The following is a 24,351-nucleotide window of genomic DNA, read 5'->3' as shown; positions in this document are numbered from 1 at the left end:
TGATTATAATTATGAACACTGCAATTTAACTTCTATTCTGGGATTTCTACATTTTTTTTCAATATATTGATAGTATGTACTTATCAATATCACTTATGAATATAATTATTTGTATTGAATGAAATACCCTAGGCCTATTCTGCATTCAACTATATTTTGTAATGAATCAATAATCGTTTAATTTGATTCGCCTTCTATTTTATTTCGGTATTTGTTGAACGTTCGATGATGGTATGTTGACTAAAACAACAAAAACAATTTTGTCATTTTATAGGCAGGATTTATTTATTTGCTATTTTTTTTGAGAACTTCTAGCTTTCATCAAATAATTATTATTGTAAACTTTTGTAAAAATCGTTTCTGATGATATAATGATTGTTTCAGTTAGTATATAACTTAATTTGTTGTAAACACAGGGGGGGGCAAAAGTCAGTTTACATACGTTCATGGCCTTTATAGCTCAGTCACTGAGAGTGAGTGCCCGATTGAAACAATTCATTTTGGTATGACTTACAATCACCCCTCATTCGAGGAATATTTCAAATCAAACAATGTTCATGTTCATTTTTTTAACGTAGATTCATTTTTCGCATTTACTTGACAGCCAAATTGTATTGAATTGGCTATTCAAATTATTTTTGCCCTGAAAAATTATAGTTCTAGCTTCTCAGATGACCGAGATAAAAAGCATGATAAACTGAGGGGTTCCATGAAAATCTCGTTCTCCTCAAGTGGGTTGAGAAGATTGTGTTCCTCTCCAGGTATAAGCCGGTTACGTGTGTCATGCTGTTCTATCACAATATGTCCTGCTAGTATCGTGTTATCATGTCCTACTCCGCTCGGTCCTGGTGTCTGATCTTTCAGCTCGTCTCTGAGGGCTGAAGTGTCCGTATCATTACCCTTTTATACCTCGAACAGGGAGATTACCCCACCTAACCATGAAAAGTCCTATCGGGGACATCCAGTTTTTTTACCGTAACCACTGAAATGACTCCTCGTTAATCTTGAGATATACGTTCCAGCTTCCTGTATCCATATTATCCGGTTTCCAAGCTTTCCAGGAGATCTTGACCTGAGCTTTGCCTGGTGAACCTCACCAAATGTCCCTGCAGCGAAGGAGGATATGAATTATCCTACCGTGTGGTTTTTCACCTGGCAAGAAGGCCTCGTACTCTGCCAGCTCATTGACGGCCTTTTGTAAAAAGGTCCTGCTTTTGGGGTACAGAAAATTGCCAGGTTCATATGTGAGAGCCTGGTGCCCTTGTGAGCAATATCCTCTCCACTCTTCTATTCTTTTGTTGCCCTGAGGATGGCCTCGGAATCTAAACTTATTACAATTCGTAAGCCGTGAATAAATGGGAAAAGAGAGCGAACGCTTTCATTCTCGGTATCATTTTGCATTTGAGAACGGACATTCAAATTAACATCATTCCCTTTTGTTTGGGAAAGAGAGACACTGGCAGCGGTCCACTTTATCCAATTGACGAATCGAAACCAATCAATATTGAAATCCCCCAACCTGAATCAATCTTGAAATCCTGTTTTGTGAGTTTAAGATCATGTTGACTTAGAGCCAAATTATACTTGTAGACTTACGCTTTTTGGCAGGAGTCATATCATGGGCCAGGCGATCTAGATGAAAATCAGTAGTGTCTTGTTGGTCTCAAATAGCCCTAAAATATTCTTTGGCTAGTCTGGGTCGATCAAAACCATTTCATAGTGATTCCAATGCTTAATACTGTACTTAGTGTCAGCTCTAGGACTAACGATTTGGCAGGCGAAGATAATTCTGCTCAAAATAATTCACGATTCTCATAATAATATAAACTCAGGGTGAGTGCCAGCTACATGCTCGGACAGGGCCATAAATGCCCTTTGTGGAGATAACAAGCTTGGAAGGTTGGTCGCATGTTTGCATCAGATATGCACTTGATATCACACCCCTCCACAAGGATCACTTGACATTATGTAACCCTCTACAATTTCAAGTAATCCTTGGGCGCAACTGAAGTTTTGAGAATCTGACATGACGAATCAGATCACGTCACTGATTGGGAACCGGTTAATGGCCTGTTGAGGTATGGGAAATGGGCGCAACTGTCGGTAACATAGCCATTTAATTCATAGTTGGAAACTTTAACTTTGCAGATGGTACACGGTAACTACTAATTTTAGGATTCCGTCGCGAAAATTCGATTTTAGGGGCCATACCTAATCAACATCGAACTGCTTATACTCGTGTTTGGGAACATATGCTCGTGTATAGAGTTGTACGGTATACCTTAATTCCCAAAAATTTGGGCGACAAAAAATTTGAGCGGGCCTCTCGCCCAAATTTTTTGCAGACCAAATTAATTGCATAAATCTTTTCCGTCTGCTAAATTTTTTGCTAACCAAACTTTTGGCATTTAGCCTGTGGCCCTGAGATCTATAGAAAGATGGCTTTTTCTTCATATCCAAGTAAAATAATATTTGAAATTTTAGTTTTCTAATCTGTCATTCATGGCTTAACCAAGTGAAATGACAGATTTCACTAAAAATGAACGATTTTTAGTGGAAAATCGTTCATTTTTCGAAGAATTTGTGCCCAAATTTTTGGTCGCCCAAATGAGTTCAAATTTTCTGCCCAAATTTTTCGGGCTCAAATAAATTGTGCTCAATATAATGGCACACAAATTTTTGGGAACTAAGGTAAGTTGTACGGTATAACTCTCTATAATATACAACTATTTATACCGTACGACTCTCCATACCGTACAACTCTCCATACCGTACAACTTTCCATACCGTACAACTCTCCATACCGTGCAACCCCTTTCCAAAGGCAAATGTGGCAATAAAGCAACCAGCACACATTTACTGTTGTTAATAATAATAACTGCAGACACTATGATATGATGTCATGTAATGATGATTTAATGGGATCCATGGTCACGTGATTTCAAAAGATTTTGTCTTTGTTCAACTATTTGCAGTCTGATTACATAACACTATAACAGAACTGTGAAATTTAGCAGCGTTACAAGAGCCAGTAGTTACCATGGCAACACTCTCTATTCTGAGGAGTTACCCTGAGAATTGAGATATAGGAACCTAATCAGACTACATTTCTTGTAATACTGTAGACTGCTAATCTAATATTAGGGGGAATGGTAAGACGATCTCACGTGATCAGATAACAGTTGCTATGACAACCACCTAACACGTGACCAATGTTCTGGAGGTGGTGCACTACAAAAAATGTTCAACATTCAACTTTACACCATCAACTACCCGGTTAGGTAGAATTACGTGTAACCTGGATCTAAGGGTTCAGTTTCAGAGCTGTACTGGAAATATTATCGCTAATAGTAAACTATAACAGTAACATTGTATCACTATACAAACTACAAGTTCTGGACAAGTTCATTTTGATCTACTTGAACGAGTTAGCGACTGGAAATGATCGAAATTACCTTGATTCCTGTATCATTTTCATTTTCTTCGCGCCCATCATCCTGCGACCTGGAGCACCTGTTCAACTCATGATTCGCTTCTTTTAATCAGCAGATTCTTATCTCCTACTGTTCTCCCACTTCTTCCTTCACTCCACCTCCCACTTATTTACTGTTCTGAGTTCTCCCACTTCTTCCTTCACTCCACCTCCCACTTATTTACTGTTCTGAGTTCTCCCACTTCTTCCTTCACTCCACCTCCCACTTATTTACTGTTCTCCCACTTCTTCCTTCCCTCCACCTCCCACTTATTTACTGTTCTCCCACTTCTACCTTCCCTCCACCTCCCACTTATTTACTGTTCTCCCACTTCTTCCTTCCCTCCACCTCCCACTTATTTACTGTTTTCCCACTTCTTCCTTCACTCCACCTCCCACTTATTTACTGTTCTCCCACTTCTTCCTTCCCTCCACCTCCCAATTTGACTTATTTACTGTTCTCCCACTTTTTCCTTTCCTCCACCTCCCACTTGTTTACTGTTCTCCCACTTTTTCCTTCCCTCCACCTCCCACTTATTTACTGTTCTCCTACTTCTTCCTTCCCTCCACCTCCCACTTACTTACTGTTCTCCCACTTCTTCCTTCCCTCCACCTCCCACTTATTTACTGTTCTCCACTTCTTCCTTCCCTCCACCTCCCACTTATTTACTGTTCTCCCACTTCTTCCTTCCCTCCACCTCCCACTTATTTACTATCAGCTATCCTCCTACTTGTAATGTGCTATCTCTTGACGTAATTGTTTTGATGTTTTGAATGGTGAATGGTGAAGCACAATTATTAGTAAAATGACTAGAATTGCAGAATGTTGGAGAAGCAACAATAAACTTTGGATTTTCTCTTTGAAATAATGCCATCTATAGAAGGTAGTTCTTGACTTGGTTTCGGTCTTTACATGTTGAACTTGAAGCTTGTGAATGTGTCACTGCCAATTTAGAACAAATCCAGTGTATCAGGACCATCAAGGTCAACCCACTGAAAATTAAAGTAATATCACAAGTGATGAAGTGATATTGTGGCAAAAGCTAATAGACATTTGGTGAAAATGGTTTTTAAATTTTCCTAGAAGTCATGACCACCTATAATCTATTACATATTAGTTTTGGGAATTTTTTCCATTCTGAAGTATCAACTACCGCCATTACTTTACAACGGATTGTAAATTATATTCATGATATTGATAATTTTGTATATCAAAAGTGTACATCATTCTGCACATAAAGATCATGGTTTACATTAAATGAATCAATGGCACATTATAATTAAAATTCCAAGGTTTTGAATCAAAGCAGATATCAGCATTTCCAAAATATATCAGTTCGCCAACGCACAACGTATGCATTACAACGTTTCTCATTCCATTTTCTTTTCATCGGCAACATTTAATCAATCTAAAGACGCTGGCACGATTTTTGACACGCAAATCAATTAGAGACCACTCAGAGAGCATCTTTCCAAGTACTCCGGTCCCCCAGCATCTTAAAATTTTGTTGTTAATTGAAATAATATGTATCCTTAATAAAAAATGCAGGTGGCACTCCCACGTCACTTGAAAACATTTGAAGAATTTACCGGATCCAAGCTAATGAGATAAAACAAAGTTTTTAAACCGCGTATTGTATAGAGTAGTGTTAAGATTGACAATGGTTTATTGAAGAGATGTCTGAGCGAGCTTGTGTAGGAGGGAAAGTGGCACGTACGCATCTCCTCGATTGGTATGCTTTCCTATAAATGTGCAATTGATGTGCAATTGTCAGCAATACTATTGACAAGTACTACCTGCTTGATACACAAATAAAGCAGAGTTTCGGCGCATATTGCTCCAAGAAACGTGCAGCCCACGTGTCATGGTCACGTGGGCATATTCCCGCCGCATCTGCCAGTTTTCGTCCGTTGGTTTTTCGTCATCTACCTCCGTTGAGATTAATGTTTTTAATACGATTACTTTGAAATCCAGTCCCCTCTTGGATTACGAGGCTGAGAACAACTCATTGCTGCCACGGACCACGTGACTCCCATCGACCAATCACAGCGGGCCTTATCACGTGACCGATCTACTCGCTCACCGCCGCTCGCCAACATCTCGACCCGCACTCTAAGCAGTTTACAGTTTGAGTTTGACTATGCCCCATTAATTTTGTGACGATGGCCATAGCACACGACCCCTACGAGGTAGCGCCCCCTGTGGAGCACGGCTGGGCCACTACCGCCCTCCACTCTATGCTCTCCAAGGAAGCCAGCTCAGAGGAACTGAAGTCAGTGTGGACCACGGCAGCACTGGTATTGAAGGGGTACGACGCCGTGCCCGTGGAACTGAAGATCCTGCTAGACCGCCTGTTTGCAACCTACCACGACAGCATCAGATTGGAGAGACGACACAGGCTAGCGTATTTGGGGTGGAGTGAGGAGGAGTACGAGCGAGGCTACAAGATAGTGGTGAGTCCAGGGGGCCGTGTCCCTGCGAGCAGGGGGCCCGTATCTAGCTAGAGTGGAGCTAGGTGGCAGCACCTCCAGCTCCCCTGTCGAGGTGGCTCACCCAGCAGATACCTCTGCAGGTGGCCGGGCTCTACTGGGCCGGGGTGGCCGGGCAGCTCAACTCGGCTCATCAGGGTGGCCGACTGCAGCTGGTTATACTAATCTGAGGGCCAGGTAGCCCCCACCCCCAGCTAGGGAGCCGGTCACGCCCCGGTCAGGGGGCTGCCACCAGGATGCTTGCTATCACACACTACTCCCACTGTTTTAGACTCTCAATCCTTTGTTTGGTTCGCATAATCATTACTGTTAAGATGCACTGTTTAACTGATACTTGAATCATAGTGAGCAATCGTATGCTGATGATAATAAAATCTATTGTTAATACGTGTTTGCTAAACTAGAATTCTGGCTGAATCAATACCACAGTTACGTTGCACTTGACCTGAGGTCAGTCTTTTGATTTCTGATTGAATTTTCATCAGTTGAATCGTCGAAACGTTAATAGTTGTTATCGAAGCCAAGTAATTGTGCATAGTTTGGGGTTGTTTCTAACTTTCATAGCTTCTGCCCATACGAAAACTTGTCGCAAAATATTAAACTACAACCTCTTGCTTCAACGTTCTATATCCGGATCCATGATTCCCGGCCCATTACGTATAAAAGCTTGCAACCGAAAATCATTTCCGCTTGGGTTCATTAAGTATGATTCAACTATTCCCAACTTAGAAATCGTTGAATCACACAATCTATAGCTTAATATACTTCAAATTTTACGATCAGCAGTAAAGACAAGTTTGGCTAACATTGAAACGAACAAAGCTAGAATAGAGGAAGGATACCCCCACCAACCTCCCCCCAACCTCCCCCCAACCTCCCCCTCCACCAACCTCCCCTCCAACCTCCCCCTCAAACCAACCTCCCCTCGCTCCAACCAACCTCCCCACCAACCTCCCCCCCCCCCTCAAACCAACCTCCCCACCAACCTCCCCCTCCAACCAACCTCCCCTCCCAACCTCCCCCCCTCAAAACCAACCTCCCCACCAACCTTCCCCCCTCCAACCAACCTCCCCCTCCAACCAACCTCCCCTCCAATCAACCTCCCCTCCAACCTCCCCCCTCCAACCAACATCCCCCTAACCTCCCCCCTTCAACCAACCTCCCCACCAACCTCCCCCTCAAACCAACCTCCCCCCTCAAACCAACCTCCCCCCTCCCCCAACCTCCCCCAACCTCCCCCCAACCTCCCCACCAACCTCCTCCTCTCAACTCCACACTTCTCAGGACAATACAGGACGGGAGTTATCCAGGTGGAGCAGATGGAGGGACCCCACAGAGACTATCAGGACATTTGTCAAGTACCCCTGCACTCAGGAGATAGCTCTCAACATGTTGGATGAGTTAGAGAGACGCGATGAGGAGGAGTCACTCATTGACTACGGTAAGTAGCTTCCCAGTTCCCACTTGGAGTAACTCTCTGTGGAGAACTGCACCGACTGTATGTGGAGTATTTGTGATATTCTAGTAATTTCCGAGATAGCTATATAAGGTTGGTAACACACAATTCCCCAGGCTCAAACAGGAAAAGAGCCCGAAAGAAGCAAAGTAGAACAGTGCCCTGTCCAGAGGTTGGATGTACCAGGATGTGCAGGAGCCAAGCTGAGCTCGCCATACATCGCAACTCTCACACCAAGGTAACCTATTACCTATCACATTGGTCCCTAGGTGATCTCCCACCTACCACCTAGGTAATCTCCCACTTACCACCTAGGTAATCTCCCACCTACCACCTAGGTAATCTCCCACCTACCACCTAGGTGATCTTCCACCTACCATCTAGGTGATCTCCCACCTACCACCTAGGTGATCTCCCACCTACCACCTAGGTGATCTCCCACCTACCACCTAGGTAATCTCCCAACTACCACCTAGGTGATCTCTCACCTACCACCTAGGTAATATTCCACCTACCACCTAGGTGATCTCACACCTACCACCTAGGTGATCTCCCACCTACCACCTAGGTGATCTCCCACCTACCACCTAGGTGATCTCCCACTTACCACCTAGGTGATCTCCCACCTACCACCTAGGTGATCTCACACCTACCACCTAGGTAATCTCACACCTACCACCTAGGTGATCTCACACCTACCACCTAGGTGATCTCCCACCTACCACCTAGGTGATCTCCCACCTACCACCTAGGTGATCTCCCACCTACCACCTAGGTGATCTCCCACCTACCACCTAGGTGATCTCCCAACTACCACCTAGGTAATCTCCCACCTACCACCTAGGTGATCTCCCAACTACCACCTAGGTAATCTCCCACCTACCACCTAGGTAATCTCCCACCTACCACCTAGGTGATCTTCCACCTACCATCTAGGTGATCTCCCACCTACCACCTAGGTGATCTCCCACCTACCACCTAGGTGATCTCCCACCTACCACCTAGGTAATCTCCCACCTACCACCTAGGTAATCTCCCACCTAGTACCTACCACCTAGGTGATCTCCCACCTACCACCTAGGTGATCTCCCACCTACCACCTAGGTAATCTCCCACCTACCACCTAGGTAATCTCCCGTCTACCACCTAGGTAATCTCCCACCTACCACCTAGGTAATCTCCCACCTACCACCTAGGTGATCTCCCAACTACCACCTAGGTAATCTCCCACCTAGGTAATCTGGCACAAAACTTTATCCCATTATATGATCCTATCTCCGCTTAGGCAGCCTGATAACTATTCATTCAATGGACCTAGTATCATAAATAGTATTGTAGTTGCACAAACAATATGGTGAGTACGGTTTAAGTCAGGATAATAAGACTGGAATAACAATGAACAAGCCCCCGCTGCAATTGATTTTATGCTTTTCAAACCGAAATTTAACCCGCATGCTATATAAGGGATCTCGTTACACGCCTATACTTTAACACCACGTGACCAGCTTTATCGAACTCAGGAGCGACCATTTAAGTGCCCCTGGAACTCATGCATTAGCGCATTCGGAGATAAGTCAACGATGAAAAGTCATTACTCCGCAATTCACTTGAAGGTAGTTTTCAAAGCACGTTCATTCTGTGAAAAGTATAGGCGTGTGTGTGGTCCTGCGTTTATTTATATTGGTTGCTATTTTATCCTTGATTGACTGACACGCCTATACTTTGTGCATGAAATAAAAGCATGTGATAATTGCATGAATGTTATCTTGGATAGTTTTTAAGCCATCTTAAATCATAATTTCATTTGTATTATACATTTTTATATTTGCTAAATTTCAATAGCACAAGTACATCAAATTAAGGTCCAAACAACTGTGTCAACAGATCAGGCTAGAGAGCTGTTGATCACGTGACTTTGTTCCACATTTGAAGCTGATTGATTATTTATTGCACGTGTAAAACAATTTCTAGCCTTTGTCCAGTGTGAATACCGACATGATGAAATATACTTAGCAAAGCTCATAATACTAATTCCTTATTTATTCTAAATTATACTTAAAGGCCAATTTTATATCGTTAAGCTTAAACTACTTTAAAATAATGCATGATATTGATTAAAATCATATTTTGTACTGGAGTTTTCAAAACAATCAGGACCTGAAGTTCAAATGCAAGGTACCGGGGTGCAACAAGGCGTTTGGAACAGCTCGGAGCCGGAACAGACACAGTGAGAACATCAAGCTACATCAGCAGTTGTTTGCTCAGAGTTATCCTACTTCTCAGATACCGCTTCACTTTAACTCACCTCCGCCTCCGCCGTTCAGGTCAGTGCTCAGCTCTTTTTCTCACTTCTTACTTCTCCTTTCTCATCTCTCTTTCTATTTCAACTCGTATTTCAATTAATAGGATAGAGGAAGTTTTCAAAGTGGAAGTCTAGAACTTTTAAGTTTAACTTTTAACTAACTTAGCGAAACAATATACCTAATCAATATCGAATCAACGAATAATTAGTAATCACACCACCCCCTTGAAAGCTAACACCTAACTCCACAGTTGTTACGAGAGTTCTTTCTTGCCCAACTACGGAGGATTCGGACCCTACAGTTCAGGGCTACCCAGCACTATGGGACCAGTAGACTGCAAACCAACAGCAGGCATCCCCCCTCACTCAGCAGCTCTGCTTTACTCTGACTGTAAACCTCCCGGACCTTACAGCCCCGTACACCCTGGTGTACCCCCTCACTGTGTGTGACGTCATGTCATGTGACTTATGACGTCATGACACGTGACCTGGTCACGTGTCACGACGGACACTCATGAACTTGGTAGACAGGGCCGCTATATCACACCATCTGACACAGAGCCATGACATGTAAACTAACCCCGGAAATAGGGGCCTTGCCTGGAATGATGTTGCCCGCCACAGCTAGCAGTAGTCCTGAAGACGTGATTCTGAGGCCACAGCTAGCAGTAGTTGGGTCCTGAAGACGTGATTCTGAGGCCCCGGAGACGGTGAAGTCAGAATCACTGATAAGCACGTGTTCCATTGTACAGAGGATTAATATTCAATAACCCGACTTAAAAGTGTACCTTGACTCGTAGTTTCTCTATTTGTGGACCCTGGATTTTTATACCCTGATTTTAAGATTTCAAGAGGGACTTTTGTACTGGATTCGAATGGTGGGAATCACGAGCTCCGAGGGAACTTGATATCTGTCTTCCAGTCCCTAACCGTCAGGGAAGATTAGATCAGGTGAGAATGCTGGAGCCTGGATAGTGAGATTTAATTATAGGTGCCCCGCTAAACTTTAAATTATCAAACCATAGCATTTTCCGGAATTTTAGGAAAATGAGCTATTTGATGTTTTGAAAATTTGATTTGGATTTGTGATTATAAATATTAAATTGATGTATATTTTTTACAATTCAAGTATATTTAATAACAAATGAGATGAGTCGTTTAAAAGAGTAGCAAAGAGTCAGTGTGTAAATTACAGAATAAAAATACGTAACAAAACAACCCAAAACCTTCTCCCAAAAAGACAAAATTGCAGCCCTTCAAGATATATCGAATACAAACTTCCCTAAAAATCAAACCTTTACAATAACATTCGGATTAATATATCATAGACAGTTAAGTCTAAGTAGTCGTTCATAGAATACACCCGTGCATTGTGCAAGATTCGGTGGGGGATATTGATTCAGTGGGGGAGGGGTTATAATGGGGGTTTTGATTATTGATTCAGGGAGGGGAGTTCGTAGAAAGCAGACACGTGCAGACATCTGGGTCTGTGGAGAGGATCTGGCACAATGTATAGTCAATTCATACGTTAAAGATGCATGAAGATGCCCCCTGAGACGCGGCCGGTGAGTATAAATATTTTAAATGTTTTCAATACTAAATACTTGAGTCATCAGTTCAGAAATTTAGTCTTTGTCCCGTAATAGAGATTAACATTGGTCAGGCACATTCTAGAATCGCTATTATTGATAATTATCCAATTCAATTCATTCAGCTATAGAAATTACAAACCGCTAATGTTTTTATTTGACGTTATGTTCATGTTGATGCTGTCAAGTAAAATGATATTCAGAAATTTTTCAAATCATGCTGATCTTAAATTAATTAAAATCAGCAAAGATAATTTGAACCAAAAACATGTATCAAATTTACATGACTCCGAATTGAGGGTAGGAGGAGGGGAAGGAGCGGGCGGGGTTGGGACGTCAAAAGCAGTCTCACTGTAGCTATAGGGAGGCGGGGAGGATTCAACATTGTTTTTTATGAACGACGAACGTTGCTATACAAAACTATTTGGTCTGTATCAATGGCAGTGGATATAATCATAATGAAGGGGAAAAAATAGTTTAACCAAGTCTCTGTTGGATTTGAATATCAGCTGATCTTGGAAAATTAAACAAGCAGAAACTGGCCTGATGTGGCAGCAAGATTAGTAAATAAATGTCGTAAAAAGGCCAAAATAAACCCATTCCATAATAATAATATATAATCCTAGTCATAGTGGCTCTCAAGTTGTACAGCAATTACATATTATTAACAAACTGATCGAATCAGCAGGGAAAATAGTAGAAATCAGAAAGGTTACCAAATCGGAAAGGTTACTAAAAAGTAAAATCACATCGGAGCTATCAAACAGTGAGCCAAGTATCACTGAAAGTGCTTCAACATGACTCTAACTGCGAGTCCAGCCACGTGCTGATGTAAATTGTCCGGTAATACCCACGTGCCGGGTTTCGCGCGGCGCACCGTCTCGTTACTCGCCAGAATGTCGGACCATCTCCAGAGTTGTCGTAGTCGGCTCTTGCCGTGCTGTACGAACACGTGCAGCTCAGCAGCCTTATCGGTAGAGGAGCCTGTAATAATGGGACCATATGAAATTATATATTCTGTTAGCAAATAAAAACATATTTGAATATGTTCGTGCCATAATTATGAATTGATAAAATTTTGTAGGGTAAATTATTTTATAAATGACGTTTACTGAATTATATCTCTAATTTTGCACTAATCGTTGGAGAATAAAGCCCCAAATTTCGGAATGACAGTCTAAAACTTAAGAGAGTTTGAAGACAATACCATCATCCGACCTCAAAGATAATTAGTCATAAATTATAGCCAGCCCTATTATATTTAAAAGTTTCAGGTTTTAGCACTCGAATAGGGTACTACTACTATTATACAGTAGACATGGCATTTTAACATATAGGTTTTCTGAATGACAGTGGAGTTGTGTGTTTCGCGTGACAATCATGAGTTTTATGAGACTAAAATCAGAAACTGGGAACGATTGTCCAATGTCCAATGTGATCAGAGCAGCCCTGACAATCATTTAGCCGCTACCTTAATAGTTATTACTAGTAGTACTGATACATATACGCTTTGCTGGGTAGATGCTTGGTATCTTTAATTTGATATTGTGTAAATAAATAATAAATAATAATAAAATGGCAAATGCATTGTTCCACGTACAACTTGAGCTATTAAGATGGGCTTTGAGTTCAACTAGTATGGAAATGGGGACCGGCCATTTGTGTTTGATGCCTGCTAGGCTCTAACTTTAGCCGTTTAGTCGATGATTGGGAATAAAAGAACGTATAATAATTAATATGCTCAAAATATGCATATTCAGAATTAGCTATCGAACGTTCTCGTATTATATCATTATAATATTAACATTATATTCATGCACCCGCCGACTCTTTGCTTTGAACCTCGTCCACAGCTCTTAACGAAGAATGAATTTTAAACCCCTAATTATTTGGGTACCAGATTATTTCTCGAATATTAGTCACCATCTTCTCGTTAATTTTACTTATCCCTTACCGCGCGAATAAGAATTTGATATCGGAAATCATTCAACTCGAGTGCCGAGGACACGCTTGGTAAAAGTGAGTTAATATAATATTATTACGAGTGGTAACAATAACTAAGTGAATATAATATTATTACGAGTGGTCATAATTTCTGATACCCCATTTAATTCTCATTAGTGCGGTAATTGTGTTCTTCCCGATTCTCTGACTGAATAATATTAATAATGAATAAACTCTTGTGAGTGCCTTTTATTGTATCCTTCTCCGACTTATACGGGTACAATAAGGGGATGCATCTTATCTAAATTAAGATTTTTCCTATCTTATTTCCTTCATTGACTTTTACAATTTGTTGCTGACATGTATGAGCCACATTTGTAACATTTATCCAACCCGGGAATGATGGCTTAAACTTCGAAATTACTTTTCGCCATTAAATTTAAAACTGCACTCACCTCTTGTTTTAGAATAAGAATTAGAGGGCTGTAGAGCGATGTTAACCCTTTGTGACGTCACCAAAACACCAGACCGGCTGTTTCTGCTGGGTTTATTACAAAATCCCGTTATCATCAACCAGTGCGCTCGTTCTCCGCCGTATTTTGTGGCAGGCTCGTTGTTCTTATCTTTATCGTAGATCATCCTGAGAAAGGGTGGACTGTTATTTTAGAAATAGGGCCATAATAAAGCGATTTTTAAACAACGTTCACCATAACTATATATGGACACGTTCATTGAAGTTTGAGGATATTGGTAAATTTCTAAAATAGCGTTTTCGACGATAGTGGCTTAATTTTAGCATCTATTAATCTAGCGTGTTCATAAGTTCTGAACATAAGCCACGTGACCCATACTCCCATATGCACTGCTCAGAAATAAAATGTATTGCTTTTAGGCACTATAATGTAAAAAATGTCACATTTTTGTGACATTGTTTACCATAGCTGCCCAATTATCATTCCTTGGTCTGAAATATAGTAGATTAGGTCAATCTAACAATTATGATACAACATTGGTTAAAGGGAACGGATCGAACGGCTTTAAGGCAATATTTCGTAAACTTTGTCACACTCAGAATACGAGACCTCTTTTCTACTGTGAGGTGTCCTCAAAACCCTTTCAACTCATTATTTGATGGTTCTTCTGCCAATCATAGCCCTAAAATATGTTGTTCTGGAAAGTTAGCTAATACATGCACTTGGTTATTGGGAAATGATGTAAATTCTGTCACATTATATGGAATTTGAAATTCTGGGTGAATTTCCGAAATCATTTATATCTGATTTTGGTTTGGAAGGCGGGAAAACTCTATATAAGGACGCTGGACGATACACGGATACAGTTGATTCAAGTATAGGGCAGTTGATGTAAACATCGTCACAAAATGATACGACATCGTAAATAGGTTACATTTTGCGGGGAAATCTATATAAGGACGATACACGGATACAGTTTATTCAAGTATAGGGCAGTTGTTGTAAACATCGTCACAAAATGATACGACATCGTAAATAGGTTACATTTTGCGGGAAAACTCTATATAAGGACGATACACGGATACAGTTGATTCAAGTATAGGGCAGTTGATGTAAACATCGTCACAAAATGATACGACATCGTAAATAAGTTAAATTTTGCGGGAAAACTCTATATAAGGACGATACACGGATACAGTTGATTCAAGTATAGGGCAGTTGATGTAAACATCGTCACAAAATGATAAGACATCATAAATAGGTTAAATTTGGAAACAATGATTATAGAATGAAATAGTCTGTGATTAACATATTACATACATTATAAAATGGGCAGGGGTTTTTATATTTCCTGTATCTCTGTATTAATCATTTCGGACTGTAATTAGGACTGTTCACGTGAAAGAAATTGTATCTAAATTTTACAATGACGTACTCGTATGTGACGAAATTTACATTTCTTGACCCTAATTTGAAGAACCATACCTCGGTTAGAATTCAATGTTCTTCCAGGAATTATTGGTTGGTTATTGTTTAGCAAAATAGAACTCAAGTTTAACAATGCTGAGTTTAATTTTACTAAGTTACTGAAATGTGACGAAATTTACTTTTCCTGCCCCAACAGTATAATTTCAATGTGATGAAAAATTGGCATGGGTTTCTATATTTCCTGTATAAATCCATTCTAACTATAATAAGGACTATTGATATGAAAGAAAATCTATCTAAATTTTAAAATGACGTATGTGACAAAATTTACATTTCTTGCCCCTATTTTGAAGAACCATACCTCGGTTAAAATTCAATTTTCTTCCAGGAATTATTGGTTGGTTATTGTTCAGCAAATTAGAACTCAAGTTTAACAATGCTGAGTTTAATTTTACTAAGTTATTGAAATGTGACGAAATTCACTTTCCCTGCCCCAACAGTATAGTTTCAATGTGATGAAAAATTGGCATGGGTTTCTACATTTCTTGTATAAATCCATTCCGACTATAATAAGGTATATTGGTAGGAAATAAAATCTATCTAAATTTTAAAATTACGTATGTGACGAAATTTACATTTCTTGCCCCTATTTTAAAGAACCATACCTCAGTTAAAATTCAATTTTCTTCCAGGAATTATTGGTTGGTTATTTTTCAGCAAATCAGAACCCAAGTTTAACAATGCTGAGTTTGATATCACTAATTTACCGAAATGTGACGAAATTTACTTTTCCTGCCCCAACAGTATAATTTCAATGTGATGAAAAATGGGCATGGGTTTCTATATTTCCTGTATAAATCCATTCTAGCTATAATAAGGGCAGTTGATATGAAAGAAAATCTATCTAACTAATGCTATGGCTGATGTGACGAAATTTACATTTCTTGCCCCTATTTTGAAGAATCATACCTCAATTAGTATATAATGTTACTTTATCACCATCACTATGTCGATAAATTAGTCATTTTGCCAACACGGAGCAAATAAAGTTATAATATTTTTTTTGTGACGAAATTTACAATTTTTTACCCTGTTCAGGTGTTGAAATTTTGCCAATGTTAACATATCACTGCCATATAATAATTTATATGACCGGCGTATGGTTGAAATATTGTTAATTGATCCATAGTACGTAATATAGGGTGTTTAAGTTGGTATACTAATATTTACTCAATTTCACACATGTTGAGATATCATACAAATTTATGTGACTAAATTTACCTATTTCTGCCTTCTGTATTTGTATTTGCCTATAACAATGAAATATGTGAACAATTCCAAACACATTCAGCTCACAAAATAATGCTAGACTATTCGGCATTTCTTGTCAGGATGTCATAAACATCCCTCATATAAATTTCTTAAATGTGTGACGGAGTTTACATGGTGCTACCATTTAACGAAAAAAGTCGCTAAATATGTAGATAATAGTCATATGCAACTATCCTATAAATTTGAAATTCGAAAATTTGGTCAAACACGGCAACAAGGGGTCCATATAAACTCTGTCACGTTTTTATAGTGTGACAAAGTTTACAACTCACTGCCGGCCGCATTTAAGCGATATCTTATCGTCTGATAAAGATATCGTTATGCGACAAAGTTTATCTAGAGGATGGAACGATTATCCTAACCATTGAGGGTTTATATAGTTTTATAGTGTGACACATTTTACATCATCGTGCCATTTAGTAGGGTCACTAATATTTACCAATATCCTCAAACTTCAATGAACGTGTCCATATAATAGAGTCCAGTCACAGATTTGACACAGTTAAATTTTGAGTTTTTCAAATACATTGTTTGTTGACATTAAAACTCCAAGAAATTGAAATTATCGTTTCCCAACAAAATAGTTGAACACAGACATACTTAATATGCCTGTCATAAACAAGCTGTTTTTGAACCATTTCACAGCGCGTCGTAAAAGTTACAAGCAAACTTAGAAAACTTACAATAGCACGCTATCTTGAAGGAGCTCGCCGAGATCTGTATCCGCACAAACACGCACAATCTGGTGCGGTAAACTCGCATATCCGCACATTTGACTCATGTAGTGGACACTCATCAGTTCTCCCTGACTACTGATACCCGTTGATATTGCTACAGACAGCACTGTGGATAACAGGGTTAATAACACACTCTAGGGTTAAACAACATCTCCAATTAATGATAAATCTACCATCATGCCCAGTAATGAGATAAGGTGAGATAAGGTGAGCAACCTCCTAATATGGCAGTTTGAAAAGTACATGATAACACTTCGTGTTTATACGTTTATAAACAACTTACATTCATTAGCAGTGTTAACAAAGTCTGTGTTAGCAGCTTCTCTTTCTAGTGTCAGGGCGGTCAGTGCTGCGATCCCGCAACTGCAAACAGAGTAGTGTTGAATTTTAAAATATTAAATTCGGGATAATAAAATGGAAGAAAGGATTGTTAAATCGGAATTACTGAGAATGTCAATTCAGTATCTCACGTGGGACCATGCTGGAGGACAACTGGAACGTGATGAGTAAAGTAGTGATGACCTTGGACCAGTGCCAAGTTTCTTGATTCATGGTTCTCCTCCACGATCCTTTTCCAGGTCATATCCCGTGATCAGGATGCGTGCGGAGGCCGAGGGTTGCTCTGGATGCGTGCGGAGGGTGGCAGCCCTGCCCGTAAGGGGGCGGCAGTGCGCGTAAGCACTGTTCGGAACTCTGTTAAATTAACTGCTAGTGCTACAGAGGGATAATTGATTAGAAAGTTACTGGTTAAACTGAATGAAGTGCAGTTGTTTTTTTAACGATTGGAGAACTGGGGTGATTGAATTTGTTGGCTCGATTTGACATCAATCAGTTAGCTTGCTGCCAAACCAGTAAAATAGCTATGATTTCAGGAAAATGCATGGCTTTAACTAAAGAAATAAATCAATCAATTATCCAACAAATAAAAATCGGTCGCTGGCAGTTTTTCATGTCAAATAAACATTTCTATCGATATTTTGTCGAGAAATAACGTTAATTGGAAGTTGGTAAGCTTAATAAATCTGATTAGCCGGAAAAAACAAGCCAGAGAAAAAGTACACGTACACAAGGTCCAATATGTACATTAATAAAATTTGTACGGTATACTTTATTAGCATAACCACCTTGCGGTAGGAAACACATGTATCTTGTATACCGCATAATATGTCTACTTTTAATACAATAAAACAAGATAGACTGAACTGAGTTTATTTCAATTAAATCACCGTAATTAGAACAAATTTATTTTATTGAAAATATCATGGTCTGAAAAGGTTAATGAAATTTGTTGATTGTCATTAAAACTTAATACCCTTGATGTAACGGCTATTGGTTTTTATGAAACAAATTAAAACCGGCTCCCTTGTGATCATAACCTGACCATTATTCATAACGTAAATTAACGTAAGTAGAAACATAATTAACATTTGTAAAACCCGGGACTAAAAAGATAGTTACAGTCAAAAGAGCAATCTTATACGGACAGTATTCGGAAAGTCAAAAATTGTTCAAATCTGCATCCCCCCTCAACCTACAGGTAGTGTGATGAGGTCAGACCATCTCTACCCCCCCCCCCCCTGTCCTTAATTCAAATTAATTAATCTGAAAACTGCACGAATAGTCGGATACAGACTGTAACGGCTCTGAGTGTCCGCTCACCTGAACACAAACTGTAGAAACGAGATAAAAATAATACCACCAATATGCTAACAAATGTATTTATCAGGTATTGAATCAACAAAAATTATTATACGTTACTCAATATAAAAAGTGAGCGTTTCATTGCGCATGCGTTTTGCGATCAGCTCTTCTTCAGATAGTAAGTGACTTACTTGGTGCTTTTTTAATGAAAAATCAGTGACAACAAGAATGACATTCTTGAAGAATGTGTCAATTCATTCGAAAACCATGCACTTTTAACAAAACTCTAAATTCTGAAATATAAAACGAACTGAATGTGAAATACAGTTAAACAGGAAATTGTAAGACAATTTTTTGTCATGATAATTTTGAAGCAAAATGTTTAAAAACCTCACGAAAAGTTCGTCAAAACGCTCTGATAGGAAGCTTCCTGCTTAATCATATATACCTCACATCAGTTCCAAACTTCTAAACTCCTAAAAATTGAAGTCGTGCACTTAAAATTATAATCAAATTAAGGATAAAACATTTCATGCTGATCTACTCACGCTGTTACCGTGGAGTAACCATGGTAACCTTGGTTTTACAACCTATTGTTGCGCAGTGCAACTTGTGCGCGGTTAAAGCACGTGCGTTATCGAAATAAGCACGTGGTTACACCACGGCTAGTCTGAAAATTAGCGATATATTGAGGGTGGTACAGAATGAACCCAATATAAAAACAATACTAGAATATTGCATTCCAATTCTGGGTCACCCTGCAGTGAGTTATTGGTAACATTTTATTAAGATAACAATTGTTCGTTTTTATCATTATTATCATATTTTATGTTCGGAAATACTAGTATTTATTTATTAATTATTATTCCCATAAGAACTCTCATCTGTTCAACAGATGCCGTTCTTTTAGTCTTTGAGAATTTCAAGTAAGTGTTTTCCGTTGAATCTGGAGATTTAAATCATTCCACACATATATTTTCCTGTTAAGACAAAGAACGATCTATCACCCTTTCTCCGATCTGAAGTCGCTCAAATCATTCGAGCTACAACCGCCTCAAAGCTCCTGAGGTCCGGTCATCTTAAACCAAAAGTAACGGAAGAAGTTGAAGAACTCTCCTCCAGAAGGAATGTAGAGGTACCCCTTAGAGAAACTAAGTATCACCAACGTAACCTGCAAAATCACCCTTAGAATCACCCCACTGTCACCTCAATTATGTAATCACTACACTTCTTATTTAATTAAGCAAACAGACCCGAAATTACATAATCTGTGAGAAAGTTTATAACTTTCTATTGATACTGATAGCTTTCATGTGAGGGATTCCTAAATACGTCAATCGTGATGATTCAAAAGAGCGAATCGACTGACCAGTAAACATTTATATCAATATGTACTTTACCTCAATGATGATAATCACGAGGAAGATCAGGAGGAGCGCTAGACTGAACACCTTCTGTGTCAAGGATTGTTCGGGAGTGTACAACTCTTCTGAGGAAATATTGGCTATTTTAGTGGTGATAGAATGGTAGTACGGTGATCATTCTTGGATTTGAGCACATGTTAACTGGTGCAGAAGTGTCATACATTACAGTTTTGTTTTCGTATTTCCTTGAAACGCTAAAATAAATAATGTTTAACTATTTCGGGTGACAAACAGCTGTTTTGTTGCTCTGTGGCCCTCAGAGTCAGAGAACCCTGTTGCTGGGCTAACATTTTAACATTAAATCCAAACTCAAAGCTCACTTCATTACCCAGACGAATTAAACTACCAACCTCTAAAAACGGAACGTGGTTGCAAAAAACCCTGCCTCTGGGTGGATGATTTTAGTCTCAGATTAGTTCAGTGTAACTATGCGGTTTTACATGATTTGTAAAATCATATCGGAGGGTATAAATCTCATTAATATCGATCACGAATTACCAAATCTTTTTTTAGATCTGTAGTCGAGGTCTAAAGTGATGACTGGTGATACGAATTCCACTACTAGAACAGATAAATTTTCACTTAACACACGATTTTTATCATAAGTGTTCTTGTGACGGTACTTTGACGTCAAAAATCAAAACCTCGTTTGAAATAAATTAGGAATGTTACATAACGTTACTTAAAAGGTTGCTTGTGACGATTTTCGCAAGTAAACAGTCCATTTGAGCATTTTATTGAGCATTTCATCGCAAGATTGAAGATAAATACGGTTCCATTCAAATTAGAACCAGAGCATACATGGTTAAGATGGAAGGAGCCAACTAGGGGCGAAATTAATTTTGACCACCACCATTAGGCTAATGGACTAAGAGGCTAATAGAGGCCAGAAATTGACAAGCAAAGTTGACCTAATTCGACCTTTATAAAGAATGTTCGCAAATGGTTTATTCATTATTTTCAGCTTTGAAGTTATACAGTTTTAATACTTGTAGTTAAGTTTGTGAAGAAGAATGGTATTTCTCATCGCAGTGCTCGCACTTTTCCTTGCTAATTTTAGCAGCGCATTTGCAGCGAACAACCCGCAAGAAGATGACCCCATGAAAGAACCTGGTCTTGACCAGGTCAAAGACTGCATGAAGAACTGCATGGCGGCAGCAGATTGCGACCAGACCATTGAGTGCAAGATACAGTGCAAAACAGAATGCTATCCTGAGATGGATCTAAACAAGGAATTTAGAAGAAAGGACCAAGAAAATAAGAATGGTGGCAAAAAGGACCAAGAAAAGAAGATGAAAGGTGGCAAAAAGGGCCATAAAAAAAAGACGAAAGGTGACAATCACAAAAGGGCCAAAGAGATGAAAGCTGGCAAAGAGCACGGTTCAGGCGAAAGGGGAGAAAAAGGAAACAAGAAAGAGAGGTCCGATAAGCTTATGGAAAGAGCTAAGCAAGGACAGAAACGTAAATCGAGAAAAAATGAATAATTCTCACGGCTGTCATTGATATTTTACATTCTATTCAAATATACAAATTGTTTTACTTGTGAATTGTGACTAAGTTCAGATTGATACCAAATGAGTCGTACATCTCTAAACCGTATTAAAGTACAGGAAATTAATCGCAACCCTAAAAATATTATATAATACGTCAATTAAATAGAACATTTCCACAATAGAATTATTACTGACCATTCGCAGTCAAAAGATCATAGAAGCGCCACCAGAACCAACCTACCTTTAATCGAATAGTGTTCAACATATAACCATCACATTGTTAGCTTATCACTTGACTATAGGGATTCCCCCTGAGCTATAGCTATAGTTCATGCATAATTTACAGATAATTACTAAACATCTGTACCACTAATATTATGTTTCCAGGTACAGATCCACCTCCCACAGCCTTTTAAAGGACCAGTTAACTGAAAAATTTGTAGTCTCCAATTTGGCTAAGATTTAAATCAGCTGTGACAAACTGGTAAAGAATCGTATCGCCGAAAGAACCAATTCTCTAGCGTACGTGTAACGCGTGTTATTGCAATAATAAGCTGTGGCGTCGTGACGTCATAAAGTCCCTCAGTGCGCACTTGCATAGCGTAATACATTGCAAATGTTTATCCGAGTCAATAAAACACGTGTAACTCACTCAAATTTTAGAATTATGACTATTACCCTAGTTCCCCAAAATCCTTATAGTTTTGGCTATCATCCTAACTAAAGGAATAGCTGATTGTATGTACAGTGCTCACGTCATGATTTTAAACAGTGACATAATTTCTTGAACAGTGGCGGGTGAATGTACGGTTAGAAAGTTTCTGCTATTACAACTTATGTCATATAATGTGATAATTTTGGATTGTTTTCATTGCTTAATTACACAAGCAGGGAGACTGTACCGATTATTTTTCCCCAGTCCATGAAACTCTAACGAATTTAGAAAGGATCTAGATAAGTAGGAGTTTGTTCAATATCGAGAGCAATTATATTTATATCATAGCGGAATTTCTAACTTTAATCCACATGTGTCAGCCAGTACAGGAGACAAGAAGTCTGGCTACTTTACGGCCGTTCCTCTAGGACCATTAGTAGAAGTAGCTTCTATCAGAACAGTGCCGTGGAAACAGAATTCCCGCCAAAATACCCGGTCTACCAAATAGTAATACTGATTGGTGTGTACGGTGTGTTTTGAATTAGACTTACGGCTTACCTAGTTGTTATCCTAATTGCATTATCATCGGTACATAACATAAATAAACTACTGGTAAGTTTAAATACCAAGTGCAAACGTGTTCAGTCAATCGACCCACTGAACAACTATAGAATTTCCAAGACCCTATTATTCTCTGGCCATATATTACGGCACGATCGATTGTTAGATGGCTAAACGACCAACGTTAATCTATACAATTCTAAAACTATGAGCTAGCACTTTAATCTAAAAATACACTTTTTATATTACTCCTGATTTTTACATTTCACGTTAAACATTGTCGCCACAGGTTGATCATGGACACTAACAGCTTAATTTGAGATAAATGACTTATGAGTTTCTCTAAAGTTACCTCTAAAGTTGTGTAGTCCAGTCATTTATGGACATTTATGGAAATGAACCTGCAAATGTTCAAATACTCACGAAACTTTGCACAGACCTTCCTGAAGGTATGAATAAACGATTTTCGTTTGGAGACATTTTTTGACCGTGGAGAAAACCCAGGAGGGCCACGCCCATATTGACCCAATAACGTAACCGACCCCTTACTTCTGAAGGTCGTAGAGACTTCTAAATAGGCTTAAACCAAGCGGCATATGCATGTTTATATAGGAGTTACTGAGCAACACATGGCCTAAAATCCTTACTTTTCGAGAAATTTGCCAAAAACAATTTTGGGCGTGGTGCTGAGCCCATTTTCGATAGGATCGTGATAGAGTCTTTAGACAGGGTGCAAAAGAACCGCAATTAGCATATTAATATATGACTTACGAACAAACATATGCCTTAAAGTGCTTACTTTTTCAGTTATTGGCGAAAAACTGATTTTCGGTTCCAGAAATCATGCTAAAATATGGGCATCTCGTAAATTGGGCTATCAAGGCCCTACAGATTTTTGAATGAGTGCAAATTGTGCAGAATGGCCATGTTTATATACAACTTATGAAGCAACATGTACCCTAAAATACTTACTTTTCGAGTTATTTGGGGGAGAAACATTGTATTATGTCCATTTTCTACCTGTAAAATACAGTCTCACGAGCTACTCTGTGCGCGCAAGGGACTTTATGACGTCATCGCCAAAATAATACAAACGCTAATTACACGCGTTAGAGAGCAGTTAGAGATTTAGGAATTTCGACTCGTTGCTTAGTTTGCTATTTGTCACAATCTGTCAAAATATGAGGATAACTTTTTTTTCAGTTAACTGGTCCTTTAAACATTTCTGAGTGAGATTTGTTCAATTGATGGACACTTGGACAGTTCATTTCTTTATCCCTCAATTACATCAACAGACATTATACCCTCATTTTATCAGTTTCGATAACATCAATATATTATCACTATTCACTAA

At 39.2% G+C, this 24,351-nt stretch overlaps 3 protein-coding genes across 6 annotated transcripts in view; 1 reads left to right on the top strand and 2 right to left on the bottom strand.

The window, feature by feature from the left end:
• Positions 1-5,393: 5,393 nt before the first annotated feature.
• On the top strand, positions 5,394-10,557 carry LOC134818342 (zinc finger protein basonuclin-2-like). 4 transcript variants are annotated; one of them, XM_063827852.1, is made up of 6 exons: positions 5,394-5,926; positions 7,247-7,403; positions 7,535-7,656; positions 8,939-9,031; positions 9,594-9,742; positions 9,972-10,557. In XM_063827852.1, exons 1-6 carry the CDS (start codon positions 5,636-5,638, stop codon positions 10,168-10,170), a joined length of 1,011 nt encoding a protein of 336 aa, XP_063683922.1. In that variant the 5' UTR covers positions 5,394-5,635; the 3' UTR covers positions 10,171-10,557. The 4 variants fall into 4 exon arrangements, with proteins under 4 accessions (XP_063683922.1, XP_063683921.1, XP_063683924.1 ...); XM_063827851.1 differs by having other exon boundaries at positions 9,573-9,742; XM_063827854.1 differs by lacking the exon at positions 8,939-9,031.
• A 320-nt stretch (positions 10,558-10,877) lies between these two features.
• LOC134818343 (uncharacterized) lies at positions 10,878-17,939 on the bottom strand. The gene is made up of 5 exons (XM_063827856.1): positions 17,694-17,939; positions 17,507-17,586; positions 17,170-17,329; positions 13,709-13,893; positions 10,878-12,293 (listed from the first exon to the last, which is right to left on the bottom strand). Exons 1-5 carry the CDS (start codon positions 17,804-17,806, stop codon positions 12,088-12,090), a joined length of 744 nt encoding a protein of 247 aa, XP_063683926.1. The 5' UTR covers positions 17,807-17,939; the 3' UTR covers positions 10,878-12,087.
• Positions 17,940-18,108: 169 nt separating this feature from the next.
• The window catches only part of LOC134817736 (microfibrillar-associated protein 1A-like), an 80,645-nt gene continuing 74,402 nt past the window's right edge, over positions 18,109-24,351 (bottom strand). The window contains exons 11-12 of the mRNA XM_063826982.1: positions 20,265-20,353; positions 18,109-20,035 (exon numbers count right to left, since the gene is read on the bottom strand). Coding sequence (XP_063683052.1) covers positions 19,919-20,035; positions 20,265-20,353 — 206 coding nt within the window. The 3' untranslated portion in view covers positions 18,109-19,918. The remainder of the gene's footprint in view (positions 20,036-20,264; positions 20,354-24,351) is intronic.

This window comes from Bolinopsis microptera, chromosome 7, assembly GCF_026151205.1.
Source record: "Bolinopsis microptera isolate Bmic1 chromosome 7, MBARI_Bmic_1.0, whole genome shotgun sequence".
Classification (NCBI taxonomy): domain Eukaryota; kingdom Metazoa; phylum Ctenophora; class Tentaculata; order Lobata; family Bolinopsidae; genus Bolinopsis; species Bolinopsis microptera.
Note: the sequence above shows the minus strand (reverse complement) of the source record. Positions and strands in the feature narration are given on the sequence as shown.

What these genes read in the sequence shown, in the direction of transcription:
- LOC134818342 (XM_063827851.1), top strand. Translation starts at nt 5,636, where the DNA reads ATGGCCATAGCACACGACCCCTACGAGGTAGCGCCCCCTGTGGAGCAC. An exon ending in AGCGAGGCTACAAGATAGTG is followed by an intron (nt 5,927 to 7,246) that starts GTGAGTCCAGGG and finishes CACACTTCTCAG; the next exon opens with GACAATACAGGACGGGAGTT. An exon ending in ACTCCGCAATTCACTTGAAG is followed by an intron (nt 9,032 to 9,572) that starts GTAGTTTTCAAA and finishes CAAAACAATCAG; the next exon opens with GACCTGAAGTTCAAATGCAA.
- LOC134818343 (XM_063827856.1), bottom strand. Translation starts at nt 17,806, where the DNA reads ATGACCTGGAAAAGGATCGTGGAGGAGAACCATGAATCAAGAAACTTG. An exon ending in TGTTAACACTGCTAATGAAT is followed by an intron (nt 17,330 to 17,506) that starts GTAAGTTGTTTA and finishes TGTTATCCACAG; the next exon opens with TGCTGTCTGTAGCAATATCA. An exon ending in TTCTTATTCTAAAACAAGAG is followed by an intron (nt 12,294 to 13,708) that starts GTGAGTGCAGTT and finishes CCATTATTACAG; the next exon opens with GCTCCTCTACCGATAAGGCT.